The sequence below is a fragment of the Paramacrobiotus metropolitanus genome, unplaced genomic scaffold (assembly GCF_019649055.1).
Source record: "Paramacrobiotus metropolitanus isolate TYO unplaced genomic scaffold, Prichtersi_v1.0 Parri_scaffold0000060, whole genome shotgun sequence".
NCBI classification, from domain to species: domain Eukaryota; kingdom Metazoa; phylum Tardigrada; class Eutardigrada; order Parachela; family Macrobiotidae; genus Paramacrobiotus; species Paramacrobiotus metropolitanus.
In genome coordinates, this window is record NW_026570280.1 from 578,605 (window position 1) to 596,068 (window position 17,464).

Here is a 17,464-nt window from a genome sequence, read left to right on the forward strand (position 1 = left end):
CTGCAGCGCGATGGCAGTACGCTGCGTGATAACCATCCCACTGAACGACGCTAGAAAACATAGTCGGCTTAAGCCGTTTATGAACGTTCGAAAACACGGGAACAGGAAAACGACGGGACGCGACACCTGCTGTGACATGGTGCAGGTTCGGGCAGCCGCCGCCTCGGACTGCACGGAACCCGGTGTTACAAGAGAGACGTACGAAAAAAGGCGAACTCAGTTCAGTGCAATAAAATACACAATTTTGACGGTCGCAAGTGATATACTGCGAGTGCATGTGCGAATCAGCCGATGAAAACAACACTGTCGGCAGGAAATCTGCGTAGATGGTATCGTTCTCCCGGGAGCTTTGTTTGTACACCGACTTTAGCCTTGACTGTTTTTATTTCTGCCAGCTTAAAGTCATTCTTTGCGTAACCGGCGCACCTTCCGCAAACGGTAAAGCACCGGTTAAACAATTTCTAGAAAATTTTGTCAGTTCCCAAGGTTTTTACTGCTTATGCAGAGAGAAGCTAAACCGCAAAGATGCCGAATGGGTTCGTCCCACAAAAAATTAAAACTTTTCCAAAATTCTAGCAGATCTGTTCTTCACCGATCAACAATCATTAACAGAAAACGAGCATAATATGAAAAAAAATTCCGGTCAAACTAACTCAAAGTAACCCTTATTGCAATAAATAAAATGTTTATAAATACAGGATGGTATGATTATGAAAACAATTTGCGCATTTCGACCGAACAGAAGCTAGCAATAATTTCTTGCTATGTGGACGAAGAAACAGTATATTGTATAAACATAAAATGGCGTCGGTTACGTCATAAACTGGAGTTGGAAGCTGCACTTTCCAGCTGCAATTCCCGGTTGGACTTTATGACTACAGCTCCCAACTCCAGAATATGAGTTATCACAATTGTATAGTGTATGTCCATAGTGCATACTATAATACTATATATATATATATATATATATATGTAGTTAAAATTTTATACAATAGTTAACTAATTACAGTCTTTCGGGAGGAAGTAAGTATTAAAGGCACCACGGAACGCATAAAATCTAGAAAAAAAAAACAAGTGACTTTTGTTACAATGGCGCGCATTGTGTGTAAAAAAAACTTTTGCGAAGCCGTGGTGGGGACTTGCATTATTGTTATGTTAATTCTTATAATACTGCTGGAAGCATTTTTCGGAGCAAGCCACAGTGTCAGGACCTTTAATTAACAATTGCACCGCACTGGAAGTTGATGATTTACTCAATCGAAACATCACCCCATGGGCGAGTGTTAAAATCAGAGTCAACAATTCTACGTTTTGAGTAAGTAAGTTTAAATCGTTTGTTAATTTCCGCCGACGAAACTTCCAGCTTGCGCTTATTGCGTGTTATGTTGAACGGATAATTCACGGTAATTCCGCTTGGCTGGTCCGGTGGTGCCAGGCTTTCCAGTAGCATCTCTTTCAGGCTTTCCAGGTTTAGCTGTTTTTTCGCTTGCCGTGTCAATGTAAATCCCTTGACTTTTATCGTTTCACATCCAGTATTTGTCCGGTAAGCATAGCTTTTTGGTCCTGGGACAACAAAGAATTAACATTTTAAGTTGCTCGCATATTATTATCTAGATAATTATTCTTTTACCAAGCGCTACAAATTCGTCAATGTACTCGTCAGGCTGTAAAGACGAGGACAAATCATCCAAGCACGTTCCCGTTGGTGGATCGGGCAAATCGTCTCTATGGATGTAGAAAATGCTGTCTGCAAAATAAAGAAGTGGATGAGCAATTTGCCGATAATACTGTTTCGCGCGTTCACCTGTATCGTGGTATAACAAACGGTCTCCAACCATTTCCATGAATTTTAATAAGTGTAGCCGTGCGTACGCAGTCGTAAAAGCTGCGATAACAACATTGGTCTTTTTGCTCGTCGCAATGTAGTCCTTCTTGGAGCGGTATTGAACTGCCATAACTTCATCGGTGACCAAATCGAACCCGGCGACTTCGTACTTGTTAGAAAACAAGTAATCATGGAATACCTCTTTCTTTTCCACCATATCCGTGTTGGATCGGTCTTCCTGTTGACCAAATTTTCCCCTGCAATGAGCGTAAAAATAATGAACATGCACAAATTAAATAAGTTCACATGTGTACCAAAACTATTTAGCATAAGCTTGCAAAGAGCTCTCAATGCGTCGTTTTTCGCAATATTCTTTTATCCAGTAGAATATTTTCTTTAGCAAGGAATTCTTGAATATATCTGTCTTTTTCATCTTCCGTTTGACACTGTGGTGGATATCCAGAAGCTTCCGTTTTCAGCTTCAAAAACAGGTCAATGTATTCTCTGAATAAATACTGCATTTGTTCTGGATAGTGCCAAGCCGAGTATATTTTATCGATACGATAGCCAACTTCTAATGCTCGATGAATTTCTGGAGTGCACCAAGTTCCTTCCAGAGCCCTGTCCTCATCATCGTGAGAACATGGTTCGTTTACGCGTTCCGTCACGCATTTAGCGCATAAAGGAAAAGTCAGTTTATCAGTTTTGTAAGGTAGCACCGGTAAAAACAACGACGGTGGAGGAATGACGCGACATTTAATTATTCCAAAATACTCTCCACAGGCGGAAAATCTTTAGTAATGATAACAGGCGGTCCCACCGGATAAGGTAGATTTTGTTAATATAAGGGTATTCGCTGATAACGTCGAGCGAATAGATTTTTCTCCAGGATCGCACTTGTGGTACAACTTGATAGCGTTTGTCCTGCCACCAGTAAATGCGTCTCGGGGTGCATAGGTTCTTCAATACCGGTCAACTGAATTATTTTCTGAAATTCCAGGTCAGTAGTGAGCCGGCTATCATAGTCGTGTTCCCAGATCGAAACTACGGAATAGCCCATAGTTTTGATAGCTTCAAGGCGTAAGGCAGTTGCTTTGTTGACTTCCTCCATTGGCCGTTTCAGAAAGGGATGCAGCGTGCTTTTTGTTGTGCATTCGCTGCAGCCGTGCCACATACATCCTGCACAATACATTGAAGGTGAATTGCGTTTTGAATGTGATCGATAACATTTATATCGAGCTGACTAACCTAAAAACTCGTAAGCGGTTTTTGTATCCCGATCAAAACCATCCACAGTCCAGTGACCGATTCGATGCTCTTTTTGCAATTTTACATCATTTTCCATTTCAATCCAGCGTAGCCAACGCTCTCCTTTGACAGATGACTTTTTGCCCTGACCAGGAGGGCCGATCAACGCAATTTGGTTTTCCTTCAGCATTCGCGCTCTCCAAAAGTAATTGCACATGCCGGGTGTGGTTAGTCCAGACGCAAATGGGCATAATCCATCGGTTACCTGTTGGAAAAGCGCTCGAAATTTTTCGCACGCTTGTTGCAAAATGAGGACATCTTGTGAGCAATACCTAGAACGAATCGGATAAGTTCGATTCTGTAAATAGCATAAGGGTTTAGCTTACTTGATAAAGTGTGCATTAAAGTCGAATTTGTTCCTGGGACGGCGTCGCTCTTTGCGGTACCATTTCATGAAGCGCTTTCGTTCTTTCTTTTTCATAGACTGATAGCCATAGTCATGACGATCGGGCCAAGCAATTATTTTATTCCAGTTTTCAGGCTTATTAAGTTTGTGTGGGAAATCTCCTTTGGTTTCTTGCAAACCAAATGCTTTCATAAAAATTTTTTAACGATGATGGTACATAGTTCATAGAGTCACGAAATTTTATTTTGAGTTTGGGCACGTCCATCTGCATAACCTTGCTCCCGTTGAAAATAAGCGGACGTGGAATAACGCCGTTTTCACGAGATAATTCAAAATGAAGTATCCATCAAATCCCTGAAAAATAAATTATCAATTTATTTAATAAAGAAGTTACTTAACGTGTTGACTTTCGCTACCTTCAAATTGTGCGCCATAAATGTGTAGCCACGGAAACGCTCACTGAAAATGAAATCGCCAAGTTCTTGTGAAATGTCGCCGTTAATATTACCGTTTTCTGGAAGAATAAATTTTTCATTTTTGTCGCGATCACCGCTAGGTTGACTTTAAATTCTCCACTCTCGTCTTGATATGTTTCCAGGTCAAAGTATGCCAGCTTGTCGTTATGGTGCTTGGCCTTTTCTTTATCCGTAAATTCCACGGGTTTCATATAACACACATGGTTTTCCTCCGGCATATAGAATAACGAGCAAGTCGCACAAAAACCTCACCACATCGATGTTGCTGATCGTCAACATCTAGTTCGATTTCCTCAGCAATATCGTGGTCCTGGTCATTGTCCTCACCATGAATTGTATCGTAATTGGTCTTCATACGGCGATTTACCATAGAGACAAAGGTTTTACACTCACGGCAAATGAAAAAATTTGCGCAGATGGTGCTGCTCCCAGCTTGGTGTCTGTCAAAACAATCTTGCCCATAGAAATCGCGGTTACAGTCCAGACAGTGTATGGTTTCTTGCTTATTCATTTTGCAAGTTGCAGACAAACACTGGTGGCACTTGAACTCGCAGCGGTGATACTGTCTTTGATCGTAGCCTTTCATGCAACGGTAACAGTAATAGTGGTGCTCAAAATAGGCCGGTAAAGATGTTAAAACATCAAAATGTTGATCGTGATGCAGCAGCATAATTCGCTTTTCGCAGTAGGCGCCGCAGTAGACGATAGAATTTCCATGATCCACAGATACCACAATAAACTGATAATTCGGTAAAACTTCTTCAAAGCGGGAATATCTTGCACGTTGAATTCTCTGTTTGGCAGGTTGGCAGTCAACAATAATTCTTTTGTCTTCTGGTCTTGCAACTTTTGGTTCGGTAAAGCTTTGTGTACAGCTCTTTGTCGCCATCTGCATGCGCTTGTGCCACAACTATAGCCCTGGCCATACACAAACAGTCCGTATTTCGAATCTGGGTAATACATCTTTTGTTGTCTAAAATCCGCTGCAACAATTTTGATACATTTTTTCTGCATGATCCGGATGGCAAATCAGTGTGCTGGACTGACAGTTCAAATGATTCGTCTAGCAGAAAAGCCTGATTAGAGTTTAGAATCCGCCTTATTGTCGTCATCCACCGTTCAATTGTTATTTGGTCCCGCCGAATAGGTGGCATCCAAATTGGATACTGCAGAGCATTTTGATACATGCGGATTCGCACCAGGTTATGCGCTGGAATCGCAGCAATCACACTCTCCAGAATATCTTTCAAAACGAGTGTTATCGTTTTAACAGCATACTTGAACGATAGATTATCCAGCCCCGTCACTGTACATTTGTAAGTTTCGAACGAAACTGAAAATTTCTGGGAATATTTTGCTCCGATATTTTCGAGCACATAATAATCTTTAATGTCATTCAAGTCTGGATCGACTTCGTCAGCTATATTCAAAGCTGGCAGATCAGCTCGTGGTACAGTATAATTATGATCAAGAAGAGCATAATCATGATTGAAAAGTGCGGTATCAGCAAACTGTGGGTTACTAGTACAGGCGTTAGAGTTGCCCTGTACACGATCAGGTACTTGCGTCATCGTAAAGACGAGCTCTGGCAACGTGATTTTACTAGTCTCAAAGATGCACCCAAGATACTCAGATTATATATGAATAAATTCCGCTACAGCATTTTTGTTATCATCTGAATTTCCAAACAGATCGCTCAATGATTCATGCGCTAAAAATGTCAGGCATGTTAATATCCGCGATCCTTTTTTGTTCAGTGCGGTCCTCACCGGAAATGAATACAGCTCCACAACGGATGCAGCACCTGTTACCCTGTTCATCTGCAATTTCGTAAACCTTGTCAGAAATGTTTTAAAAAGAACATCAAAATTTGAGCACGTACCCGAATAGTAATTTAGATCTGGTCTTGAAATTCGACTGCGCCATCGTCGATGATGACGAACGCCAGTGTCGGGGATCGGCATGCGGCAAAGCAAGCATTTTTGGAACTTTTAGATACTGAGTCAGCATCCAGTTTGAGTAAGCCTGTGCTTTGTTGGGACTGTAGCATCTGTCATTGCATAAATCGGAAAAGCGCGGGCAGCCTAACGAGTCCAAGTTGATGCAATCAGATTTTAATAAATCCTGGATAATACCGCACTTTTCTGAACCTTTCGCATAGAAAACAACGCTTAGGGGGTCTTTAACGTTTTGCAGATAGTTTCTGAACGCTCGATTTATCTGAATCTCCAGGTCCGAGAAAGCTTTAACAAATATTTCATCGACATTCGTGGAACTGATGCCGTACTTGCTAACAATGTAATTATCCGGAGGAAGCAAAAATCGGGTGTAATATAGACAATGGAAATCAACAGAACTAATTGCCAGTTCCGTTATAATTGACTTCTCATTACGATTATACCATTTGATGTCCACAACAATTCGAAAAACCATTCTGCTTCGCCAAATAGAAATAGATGCAGTAAGGAAAAACTGCTATGAAGCACATGTTTTTGGCAAGACCACGAGTACAAAATGCGATGTCCTGTTTATATTTCGAAACAAAACATCCACATGGCAGCGCAATGTTGCTGTAGTGTAATATTTTGTTGCACTGCAATTTGTTGCGGTACAAAGTAACTACACCTACACTCATACGTAAGGGTTTGGATGGTTAGATTTTATTGCATTATTTGACGGAAAACAGACTGAATTATCATAGAGCGATCACGAATTACAGTGTTCAAATCAAAATATTGATTAATATAAGCACAAACCATTCGATCATTCGACGATTTGCTATTGGTGAACAAATGAATAAGAGAGGTAAATGACTCGCCGGAGCATCGTTTTAGAATAAAAAAGCAGCAGTACTGTCCGCACACGGTACTCCATTCCATTTGTAAACGATGCGCTTGCGAAATAACTAACTCGGCGTTCTTGCAAAAACTTTCAATATGGATGCCGTAAAATCTCGGTTCGTGACCATAAGAGTCAAAATATTCCAGTTTTCCCGGGACGTCCTGGTAGAACGCCAACCAGTGCGAGCCTGGCTTTGCAGTTTCGTCAGTATTTGACAACGCATGCCCATGGCAGCTTCATTGGCAGGGACGGTGGTAACATGTCCGCAGCAAATACACCAATAAAAGCGTCTTTCGTCACGGTACTTGAACGTAGCACGTGGTCGATTTCAGCAGTGTCCATTTTAGTGCCGATCTGCATTCAAAATAAAATCTGAATTTTTTTTTTTCTACACTTTGTCCTGTAAACAACGGGCGACCGAGAGCGCGAAGCGCTCGGTCGCCAGTATTCCACATCCATCACGATTCTCTTCAGCGTCAAAGGGGCCGACGGCGCGCCCACCCCGCTGGCGACCCTGAAGCTTACCGCGCAGGCAACAACACGGCATTTTAAGTCTTACAACACTTACGTTAGGTTTTTACGCTGTAAAATCTGCAATTAGCTGGCGATGTGAATTGACTTCAATAATATTATCGCACACCATCATCGTAATGGCCATAATTGGTTCAGTTAATTGGGCGGCGAACTGCAGGCGGATTGATAGATTTCCTTGGCGCACGGTGCTCATCGGTCCCTGGCCTGTCCGTGAAGGTGTCAGATCGAATCCCCAAATAGCAAATCCTTCCGCAAATGCTTTACGGTCGAAAGGCAGCGCCCCGTCCGGTGCGTGCAAGCGGCCGAGCGTCTCCAACAGACCGTCATATGATTGCAAATAATCACCCGTGGCGAAATTTGGTCGGTAGGCTTGTGCGGGATACGACTGTCCGTCGATTTCGACACTTATATAGTTGAGATTGAAATGTTCAAAGTTAAACGGATTACCTCGGCGCAGCTCGTGAAAACTCGAGCTTTTTACAAATCCCACAAAAACACATTTGGGTACTGCTCCAATATGTAAATTAGCCAGCACTGTGCTCTGAATCATACCAATATCATTAACACGCATACACACTCGCTCAATAGGGTATTTCACAGTCTTTGTCGATAACTGGGCAGTAAGCGCAGACAAATATGCCGGATTAGGCACAAAGCGTTTGACGTACAACCGCGGATTGCGAATGTATGCTTTAAAGGTATCCACTGGAAGATTGGCATATGAACGCAGGTAGAATTCCGGCTTATTCAAAATGAGGCGCACATGTAGCGGTACACCGGTGATCAAATTTTTCCCTGCTGAAAAATGTCCGTACATAATTTGGCGCTGAACGGGACGTACTCGTTGGTCACAAACATAGCTTTTCGCGTTACTTCTCCAGCGTTATTGGCATGATCTTCTAGGTACCCGGGAGTGTCTATATAAAATCCAGCACTTGTTGCCTGGCTTTTAGGGCAGCCGGTGTGTACCCCAACAAATTTTTCAAGTACGCTCGGTAGGCATATAATGGGGTGGAATTAGTTATCAGGCGGTTGGCCATTGTTACCTCTACCGAGCTGAATATAGAATGCGCAATCAAGTTCACTGGTGCTACCAGATCCGTGTTTTCAATATGCGTAGCCGCACCAAGTCCTGCAATTTGCTTTTTGATTGCAATATCCATTTCTAGCGTAATTTCCGGTAGCACTAGCAGCGCCGACGTTGAAGGGGAATGTAAAGGAAATTTCTCCAGAACTAATTTCTTCTGTTTGCCCTGATGTTGGTAGAATGCGTTCTTCTTCTGTCCGCACAAAATCCGCTAGAGTGGCCGGAACGGAGAATAAATCCGACTCGACCTGCATAGCTGGCACGCTTCCTTCCAAAATAAAAGCCATTTTAAAATGCGTCCTCAAATTCTCTTGGGGGAATCCGTTTAAGCCGTTTAAGTCGGAAGGAAGGTTTCTTTATCTTTTTTGTCCTGTTGTGCTGCTGCTTGAGCCGTTTGATGCCTCCTTGCTGTTGAGGTTGCGCAGTTAACGCTTCCGAAATTTTCTCTCCTACCTTCTTGGATGTTTCACTTAAAACTGTTGTCGCTGCGTCGCGTAAGTGGGGCTTTGCTGCTTCCATTGCTGCTCTGGCATGTGGTGCCGCTGCTTTAATAACCGGGGCAGCAAAATGCGCTAATTTACTAAACATTGCGCGCAGGAAATTAGGTAGCATAAATCCGCTGCCATTTTGCATTAAACTCCCGCGATAGCGTGTCATGACGGCTCCATAGCCGTGCTGGCTACTAGCGCCCGTGGCGGCCCCCGCAAATAAATCCAGATAGAACGATGGTGACGGCTCAAAGAGGATTACGGGCATTTTTTAGCGATAGTAATACTGAATGGGGCGGAAATGCAGCTTTACCATTGACTTTCCAGTCTGAAAAATTGCCGCTTCTCCGAGATCAGTTGCAATGTTGATATCAATAGTGTCCAGTCGATCGTATAAAACAGGTAAATAATGTGGATCCTCAAACCTTTCGGAAACAATTTCGAAGTGAGGAACACTTGCTTTAATGGGGAAAGCGCGCAAAAGCTGCATAGTTTCATCGCCCACAATATTGTAGTCGCACTTGTTGCAGTAGACAAAAATTGACTGGTTCCTAATGTGCATATTTACGGGCTTATCTGCTGTCATTGTTATAGACGTCTCCAACAGTTGCAACTCTGCCAGGGCTTTCAGCTGGTCGGACAGTGTTGTAGCTGCGGAAGCAAAATTCGTTTTTTCCATTAAAAAATTTTCATATTGTTCAGACTGTGCAGCAGAAAATCGTCGTTCTTTAAATCCAAGCATACGGGATAGATGCAAAGATGAGGGAGGAGAATCCAGAAAAACACGTACGCTGGGAAATTTCACTTTGAGCTTGGGCTCGGTTGCAAATAATTCTAGTTGGAAAGCCGCCTGTTCTTTCACTGTAGAATCGCGAAATGGCTTTAACCGTGGTACTTTACTGTTGATAAAATTAATGATGTCACTTTTCTCATAGATCCCTGCAGGTACCGTAATTGTGTCCCTCTCCATAGCGAAAACACCGTTGCTATCCATAGAAGTAATTTGGTCAACGTGCAACGTTTGGGGACTGGGTAAATTGTACATTGAATTAGGATACTGTATTTCCACCAATGCCATTTCCCATTGTCCCGGTAGCGATATCACGCTCTTTAACTTTGTGGTCCATTCAGCTGCATTATTCTTTGGGAACTGTTGCATACAGGCATCAGATGGAAGCGTGACATAAAAGCTATTATGAGCCATTTCTGACACGACTGAGTTCGGCTTCGTAATATTTCCCGCGAATTAAGTCCCCGTCTTCATCCAGTAATACGTAGAGGGGCTCGGGCTGTTGTGGTAATACTTGGTGTATCTTGTAAATTTCCTCCTTAAATGTTGACTCATATCCTTTTTCAAAAGTGTTTTGTCGATGGCTACTCGTACTGTGTCACCTACGCTGTACTTTTGGCTTTTTCTGCTTTCCCAATAATAATTCTGCATATAGTCGATTGAATATTTGCAGAGAATTGGACTAGCTAACCTCATTAGGCGTGACTTTATGCGAAGAATGAATTGCGTTGTTGTAACTGTTTACCAAATCTCCCAGAACGTCCCAGTACACTTTAGACTGTCGGTGTCGAAATAATTTCCATATTCGTTTCTTGAGATTCCGTATGCCATTTTCAGCTAAGGATGCTTTGATTGCTTTATTTTCAGAAGAGAACAAAAAACCTTTTGGGCTGTCAAAAACTCTTAACATCCTTATTGTAAAATTCAAGACCTTTGTCCGTTTGCAATTTAATGGGAGCTCCGAGTTCTGCAAACACCTTTTCCAACCCAAGTTTTACTTCTAGACCGCTTTTATTCTTTAGTAGTTGACAGCTCACTTTCTTGCTGAAGACGTCGATCACAAACAATATCCAACGGTATCCTTTGTTCTGCTTCGCATATTTTGACATGTCTGCCAGATCGGCTTGATATTGCTCCGCTAGGTTTGAGACAACTACGGGGTTTCTTTTGAACCTTTTGCGTCGAGATTTGTGGACTGTATATGGATCCAGATGCTCCAGCTGTTCCCGCGTTTGTTGATAGTTTGGTGCTTGTGGAAAGTGGCTGCGAAACTTTTGAATCCCTGTTAAGCTGCCCGGGTGCTGAGGGTTCAGATACGCTTGTCGTAGCAGTAGATTGGCCATCGTATTCGTCGTCGCTACTGCTTGATCCATCGCAACAGCTAGATGTGCAGTTCCATGTCATACCTTCACCCAAAGACAAAGAAAAGGGAACGCATCCACCACCACTCATTTGTTATTAATAGTCATCCAGTTGAACTGGGGTTTGGTTCTTGAACCGATGGGACCTTCGATTTGTAAAGTGTTTTCATCAAATACTTCTCGCTTTGCACGCTTGCGTTTTGCCGGGGTGCAGGTGGAATAGGAGGAAAGCATCTAACATACGATCAGGCATATTAGGGGTACCCACGGCTTCTTTAATAGTTGTACTGGAATGGGGGCACAGATGCTGGAGGCAGAATAACCATTTGGTCAGGGCCGAACGCCGACTCTTTCAGCGCCAAAAGCGAGCCAAGTTTCTTGATAACAGTTCCGCTTTCTCCCATTCGCTTAGCGTATTCCGTGAAATTATATCTCTCATCAAATCGTCCAGTTTTACAATATCCACAACTTCAGTAGGCTGCTGTTGTAATTGGACATCCGTTACAATACGACCAACCGTGTCACTTGCAAGTCTTTTCATTTCGCTCGCGGGAACAATATAATGCACTTCCGGTTTCATTTCAGTAAGGCAGTTCCCAAAACAGCTGCCAATACAGGTAGAACCGCAGGTAAGAATCCTCCGCGCTGTAATAAAATTTCCTCTTGCTTCGTAAAGGATATTTTTTGAGGGCAATCAGCTTTAATGGTCGACGCCAACGCTGACACACCTTTAGCTGATCGGTGGTAAGAGGCACTGAATTCTTTACCAAATTCAAACAAATTTCTTCAAAACAGCGAAGTTGTCGTTTCGAAATGTTTTCCAAAAGAAAACGACGCTGCTTGGGTTTCAGCGATCGCAGGGTAAGGAGAAACGGTGCAAAGTCTTTTAAAATCTGATCACACATTCTTGGGCAAGTTTGTCGTATGTGGATTAATGTAAATTTTAGTCAACTCTCCCGGTAATATTGCTGAACGAATCCTTAAATAGGCAGGTGTGTCCGGTTTCATATCCAAAATGAGAGGTTGAAATGGTTCCTGGCCGACTTCCTCGTAAGCTCCGCTGAGATGTTTTAAACCAGTCTGCCTTTCTAGAATCTTGATTTAGTTCACATCACGATTATTTTTGAACAGTATAAGATATTGTGCATTAAGATGCACGTCTCGCATAGCAGACCCTTGTTTATATAGGTTATTGAATAATAGAAATACACAAAGCCGTTTATGGTGTACTTTTGAGTGAAGAGTTTAGCCAAATGCTCATTTTTCACCAAACCACTTGCCACGTCATCCAGTATCAACAAAATATTTTGTTTACCATCAAAATAATTTTCATCCTCCACAATTTGTTGAATATTTTTTGTCAGTTCAATCCAAGGGACTTTGCGCTGAAGCACTTCGTAGGCTGGCTGCATTTCTCCGTACACCAAAATAATTCGTCCAAATGGTTGGTCAAATAATTTATCGCGCTCCATAATTAATTTTGACACATATGTCGTTTTCCCGAAGTCGTTGGCCCCACAACAAGGACTGAAGCGGGTAGTCGGAATCTCAAATCAGCTGTCGTGCGCGGATACCTATTTAAGGAATCCATTTCCAAAGGGCGGAGCTATTGCTAGCGTACCGATAACAGAATGGAGACTTCAAAGCGGAGGGTTGTCTTAGATATTGATTGGTTTATCGCTGGCTCCCAACGGCTTATAAAACAGCTGGCATTTTGTGATTGCCCAACTAGTGTTAGCAGGTGCTACACATTCACCATTCCATCCCACTTTAATCGTTACCGCGTTGAATTTAGGAGCCAATCGCGTCACTCACACGGACTTGTCTGGCATAATCGTGGAGATTATTTATACTTGGACATCGCCAGGGCGATTCAGGATATGCTGGAGCTTATTGGTGAACGACCTGCGCGATTGACGTTTTTTGCCAAAGGATTGGAAAAGCAAAAGATTTTGGAAAATTATTTGTCTGAAGTGTTTAATCTTGAAGACATTGGGTGCCCGAAGTTTAAGGAGCTTGCTTCATTACCACAAACAACGCTTTCAAAAGCGGAGACATTTGCAAATTGGCTGAATGGCGAAAATAACTAACGTTGTTGCAACTGCTGACCTTGGCTGCGCAATTGACTTACCCAGCTTATCCGAACGCGCTCCGCTTTCTCATTATGCACCACATAAATTTTCCGGGCTTCTTCTCCGTTCCATTCGTCCTTACAAATCGCACTGCCAAGTGTACCGCAACGGCAAGATCACAGTTAATGGTGCAAAGTCCATCAGTGATGCTCTCGCGTTATTGGATCACTATTACCGGAAACTGCAAAAATACGGCTATCAAAAAGCATCGTTAAAGAATCCAAGAATTGTTAACATTGTCGCCACTTTCAATTTTGGGAAATTTCTTAGTTTAGAGAAATTATACAACTCAATAAGAGCAAAAGCTGATGCCATGTTTGAACCTGAAATATTTCCGGCCATGCGAGTCCGGCTTCAAGGTTGTACGGCGATGATTTTCCATTCTGGAAAAATTAATTTATTAGGTGCAAAAGATGCTGATACTCTTCATACTGCTGAAAACGAATTGCGCCTGTTATTAGGAACCTAAATGCAGCAGTAAATAAAATTACAAAAAAAGCTATCGTTGCATATTTCTGTTACCTGGCATTACAAAGCATTAGTGCTAAATTTATTAAGAAATGTAAAGAACGTTTACCCTTAAAAGTATCTGGTACATACTACATATACAGTGCAATACTGTACAATACATTACTCATTAATTATGATAATTAGATTTTATTACGAAATGTATTTTTTTTTGTTATAAAAGCATTGAGCAAACATATAAGCATATAATAATAATTTTTGTAATCAGGAAACTGCGGAATCAGCAAATTACGCCATACCGTTGACAAGGTGGAAAAATTCTTTGAGAAGTTCGGGCCAACTTTTTCCACTCAAACCCTCGTTGTTTATAGCAGCCCCGAAACTATGTACACATGACAAATACAGCATGGGTTACAACGTAATATAAACTAAAAACACTTGCTTCACTTACTTCGTGTACAAGAAATTCATAAATTCTGCAATTAGCGGAGTAATCGTTAACAGAAATGTGGCTTTGGCTCCAGTGGAAAAAATTTTGCAGCGACCCTGGCGGACTTTTTCCAGTTGATCTGCACGCACGCATAAGCATGCACGCAGTAGACTGCAAATAATTGTCAAAATTGATTACACACTACAGGCATAATGTACAGTAATAAAGAAGATAATATTCCATCGTACCTGTTAGTTTCCATGATTATATATGTATAAATAAATTGAGAATAGAGCAGCTAGTAATATCCACTGAAAAGTAATTATATTTCACTTACTATGCGTTGAAAGGCTTTGACGAGCCAGATGCGTTAAAGTGCTCCTCCATAGTGTAAAAGAATGTAAACAACTTGTTGAATCAAGCAGTGAAAGTAAACCAATATAACTGTACAGTGTACAGTAGTATCCATATAGTACAGTACCATCCATCCATCCGTACAGTACTCCAACCATTGGGCGCATGTCAAGTTTCACAATTATATATAAGCCGTGCACAATCCAGTTAAGCAATTAAACTACTCGATAAGTTGACAAATAATTTGTATATTATAAGTGCGCAGCATTACTATAAGTGTTTTCAATCAATAAGAGACGCGCATGGTATGCAGCACCATCGCTGACGAGCCAGTTGCGCTAATGTGCCAATGCCGCTCCATGCGGTAAAAGAATGTAAACAACCACTTGCACGCGTGCAACACGGCTGCACAGGTAGCTGCATCTGGGCTGCGAGCATCCTTGAGGTATGCACAGCAGATGCACCAGCGTGTGTGTGTGTGATTATCAGTAAGTGAGTAAATTAGTTAGTGTACTTCTATACAGTGTACATATGCAGTAATCATATGCTGCAGTTGTGCTGAATCATATGCTGCAGTTGGGAGCTGCAAGTACAAAGTACAACCGGGAATTGTAACTAGAAAGTCCAGCTCCCAACTCCAGTTTATGACGTAACCGACGCCATCTTATGTTTATACAGTATACTGTTTCTTCTTGTGGAGCAAGCGTTTTGTAAGCAGTTGCACAATACATCACCACAGAAGTAATTATTTTGTATTAATAACGGTTTACGTGACATTATGAACGTTTACAAGTTTACATTTTACAGTAGTCAATGTCCGAACAACTATCCACCTGAAAATACTGTATATCAACCAAAGGTCTTCCAGGGCGAACTTATCACTTAAACGAGTTTGAAGCGCATACAACGACATGCACTCGTACGGTAAATACCGCAAAAATTAGCGATACTTGTACTTTCTCGTAATGGCGGCACATTAAATGTATAAGTTTTTACCAGCTATCGTAGCTACTACCTACTTTGCTCTAATTCACGTGCGACATGCTAGCTCGCTACTGATTCATAAGGGCGACATGCCCGCTCATGTCATCTGATACGAGTATTTTTATTCCACAGTTGTTGCTTACATATATACTCGTATACCACTGCTTTTCGCTTTTCTAGTACACACTCGATCGATCAGTCTGATTCCCTCTCTTGACAACAATTCCCTGCTTTACATTGCGGTTCTGTGCGTTACTGCTAATGTTTACTTCTTCTACATTACATATTAGCATTTTCGATGACCAGGACACATGACCTTTCGTTCCTTTACGGTCTGTTAGTAAAATGTAATTTAATCTCTCCGTCAACTCGGACCATTTGTTACGTATTTCAAAAATACGTAACAATTGATCCGGGCTGAGTGAGAAGCCACCCTGCGGTTGCTATAGTCACCTTTTTTCTTTGTCGCCTCGCCAATTTCCCTGTCTCCTGTCATAACCTTCCAGCAGCGATTTCCCGGCCGAATTGCTTCACCACGCCGCGCCCCATGCTGTTCCCTGAGCCAACTGGAATACCTTCTCTTTGACCACAAGCGAGCAGCACCGACTGACAGAAGTTAGACCAAGGACGACGCCTGAACACTGCTGCAATCCACGCTCCCGAAACGACGTACCACTTCCGGTCTACCATGCGTAGCCGTCTCGGACGATGCGACGACTGCGGACAACCCGAACTGGAACTGCCAGAATGCACCCACGACCGCTGTGGATAATCCTTTAGACGCCGCGACACCGCCTGTTGGACACCGCTCGGATTACAGACCCGGTGTATGCCAGCGTACGTAGGCTTTCGGAGGATTCCCATGGATCAGCGATTGGAGCCCAAACATCGCCCCCAGAAAATGGACGCGGAACCCGGACGGAACCAATAATTACCTCAGAGAGCGCTCTGTTAGAAAAGAGCCGGAAATTGGATCCCCGTCAACGGTGGTCCTCTATAGTGGACTGAGCGCCAGTTTTCGGCGCTGTTCCAGTTATACCCAAAACACTCCTTTCGACTGGTTCCTAGCTGTTTTGCCTGTTATTTGCGTCCTTTGGGGCGATCGGTATATGCAGCCAGCACGGGAAGTTGTTATGCAGTATTGTTGTTTTCTAACGCAGCTGATGCGTGTTTTGACTATGTGCCGAATTCCGAAAGAACATTACTGGACGCACTTCTATGCGGGCTGCTCCACGCACCTTAATGATTGGAGCAGTGGAGCTCTTGATGCATTACATGCGGTGTAGTGCGACAAAATGGTACGTAGTACATCGTAATTGCGAACCGGTCGGAACTTCCGGTGGCTTAATGTGCTTGAAACATTGGTTGCTGGTTTCCGGAGCACGCTTTTCCTTAACATGCTCCGCCTAGGTACTGTATATAGCGGAATTCAGAATTGTCTTACATTCGGTCTGAGACCGAGTGACCAGTGAAATAAATGGCCAAGACCAAATGACCACTTAACAGGAAACGCACATGCAAGAATTTGAACACTTGTTCCTTGCGCATTTCCCATCGAAAGCCATCAAGCGATATCTCAAACGAAAGAAAAAATGTTTAAGAATTTCGATATCAAACAGGTCATCTTTTATGAGATCTAAGAGATAATCGTGCCATTTTAGAAAATTTTAACGGTAAGCAATGGTATACGAGTGAGTCCGCATGCACACAGCAGGCGATGGGAATGACATGGCTGTCAGCGAGAAAACCGTTTTGATTGTATCGTTCTCGCAAGCGCTTCGTTTTTAATATCTTAGCTTTATTCATGTTCATACCGCGACATAACAGTCAGTCAATCCACTACGGCCAGTACTGTACTTTCAAGAATTGAAAAAACAACCAAAATCACAATTATCAACAACTTTATTCTTTCCCGGTAAAGTTCCTTAAACCGCGGCCGCATTGCCTTTAATAATTGCAAGGCTAATGCGCTGCTTTAAAAAAGCTTTAAAAGCGCTTCGTTTGCACAGCGGAACTTTTGCCTCTAATGCTTTCTTTTTT

At 42.5% G+C, this 17,464-nt stretch overlaps 1 protein-coding gene across 1 annotated transcript; it reads right to left on the reverse strand.

Annotated features, from left to right (window-relative positions):
* Positions 1–810: 810 nt before the first annotated feature.
* LOC129593133 (uncharacterized) lies at positions 811–13,262 on the reverse strand. Its single transcript, XM_055489322.1, has 5 exons — positions 13,188–13,262; positions 2,025–2,082; positions 1,805–1,948; positions 1,631–1,747; positions 811–1,563 (listed from the first exon to the last, which is right to left on the reverse strand). The coding sequence occupies exons 3-5, from the start codon at positions 1,842–1,844 to the stop codon at positions 1,250–1,252; spliced, it is 471 nt and encodes a 156-aa protein (XP_055345297.1). The 5' UTR covers positions 1,845–1,948; positions 2,025–2,082; positions 13,188–13,262; the 3' UTR covers positions 811–1,249.
* Between the last annotated feature and the right edge of the window lie 4,202 nt (positions 13,263–17,464).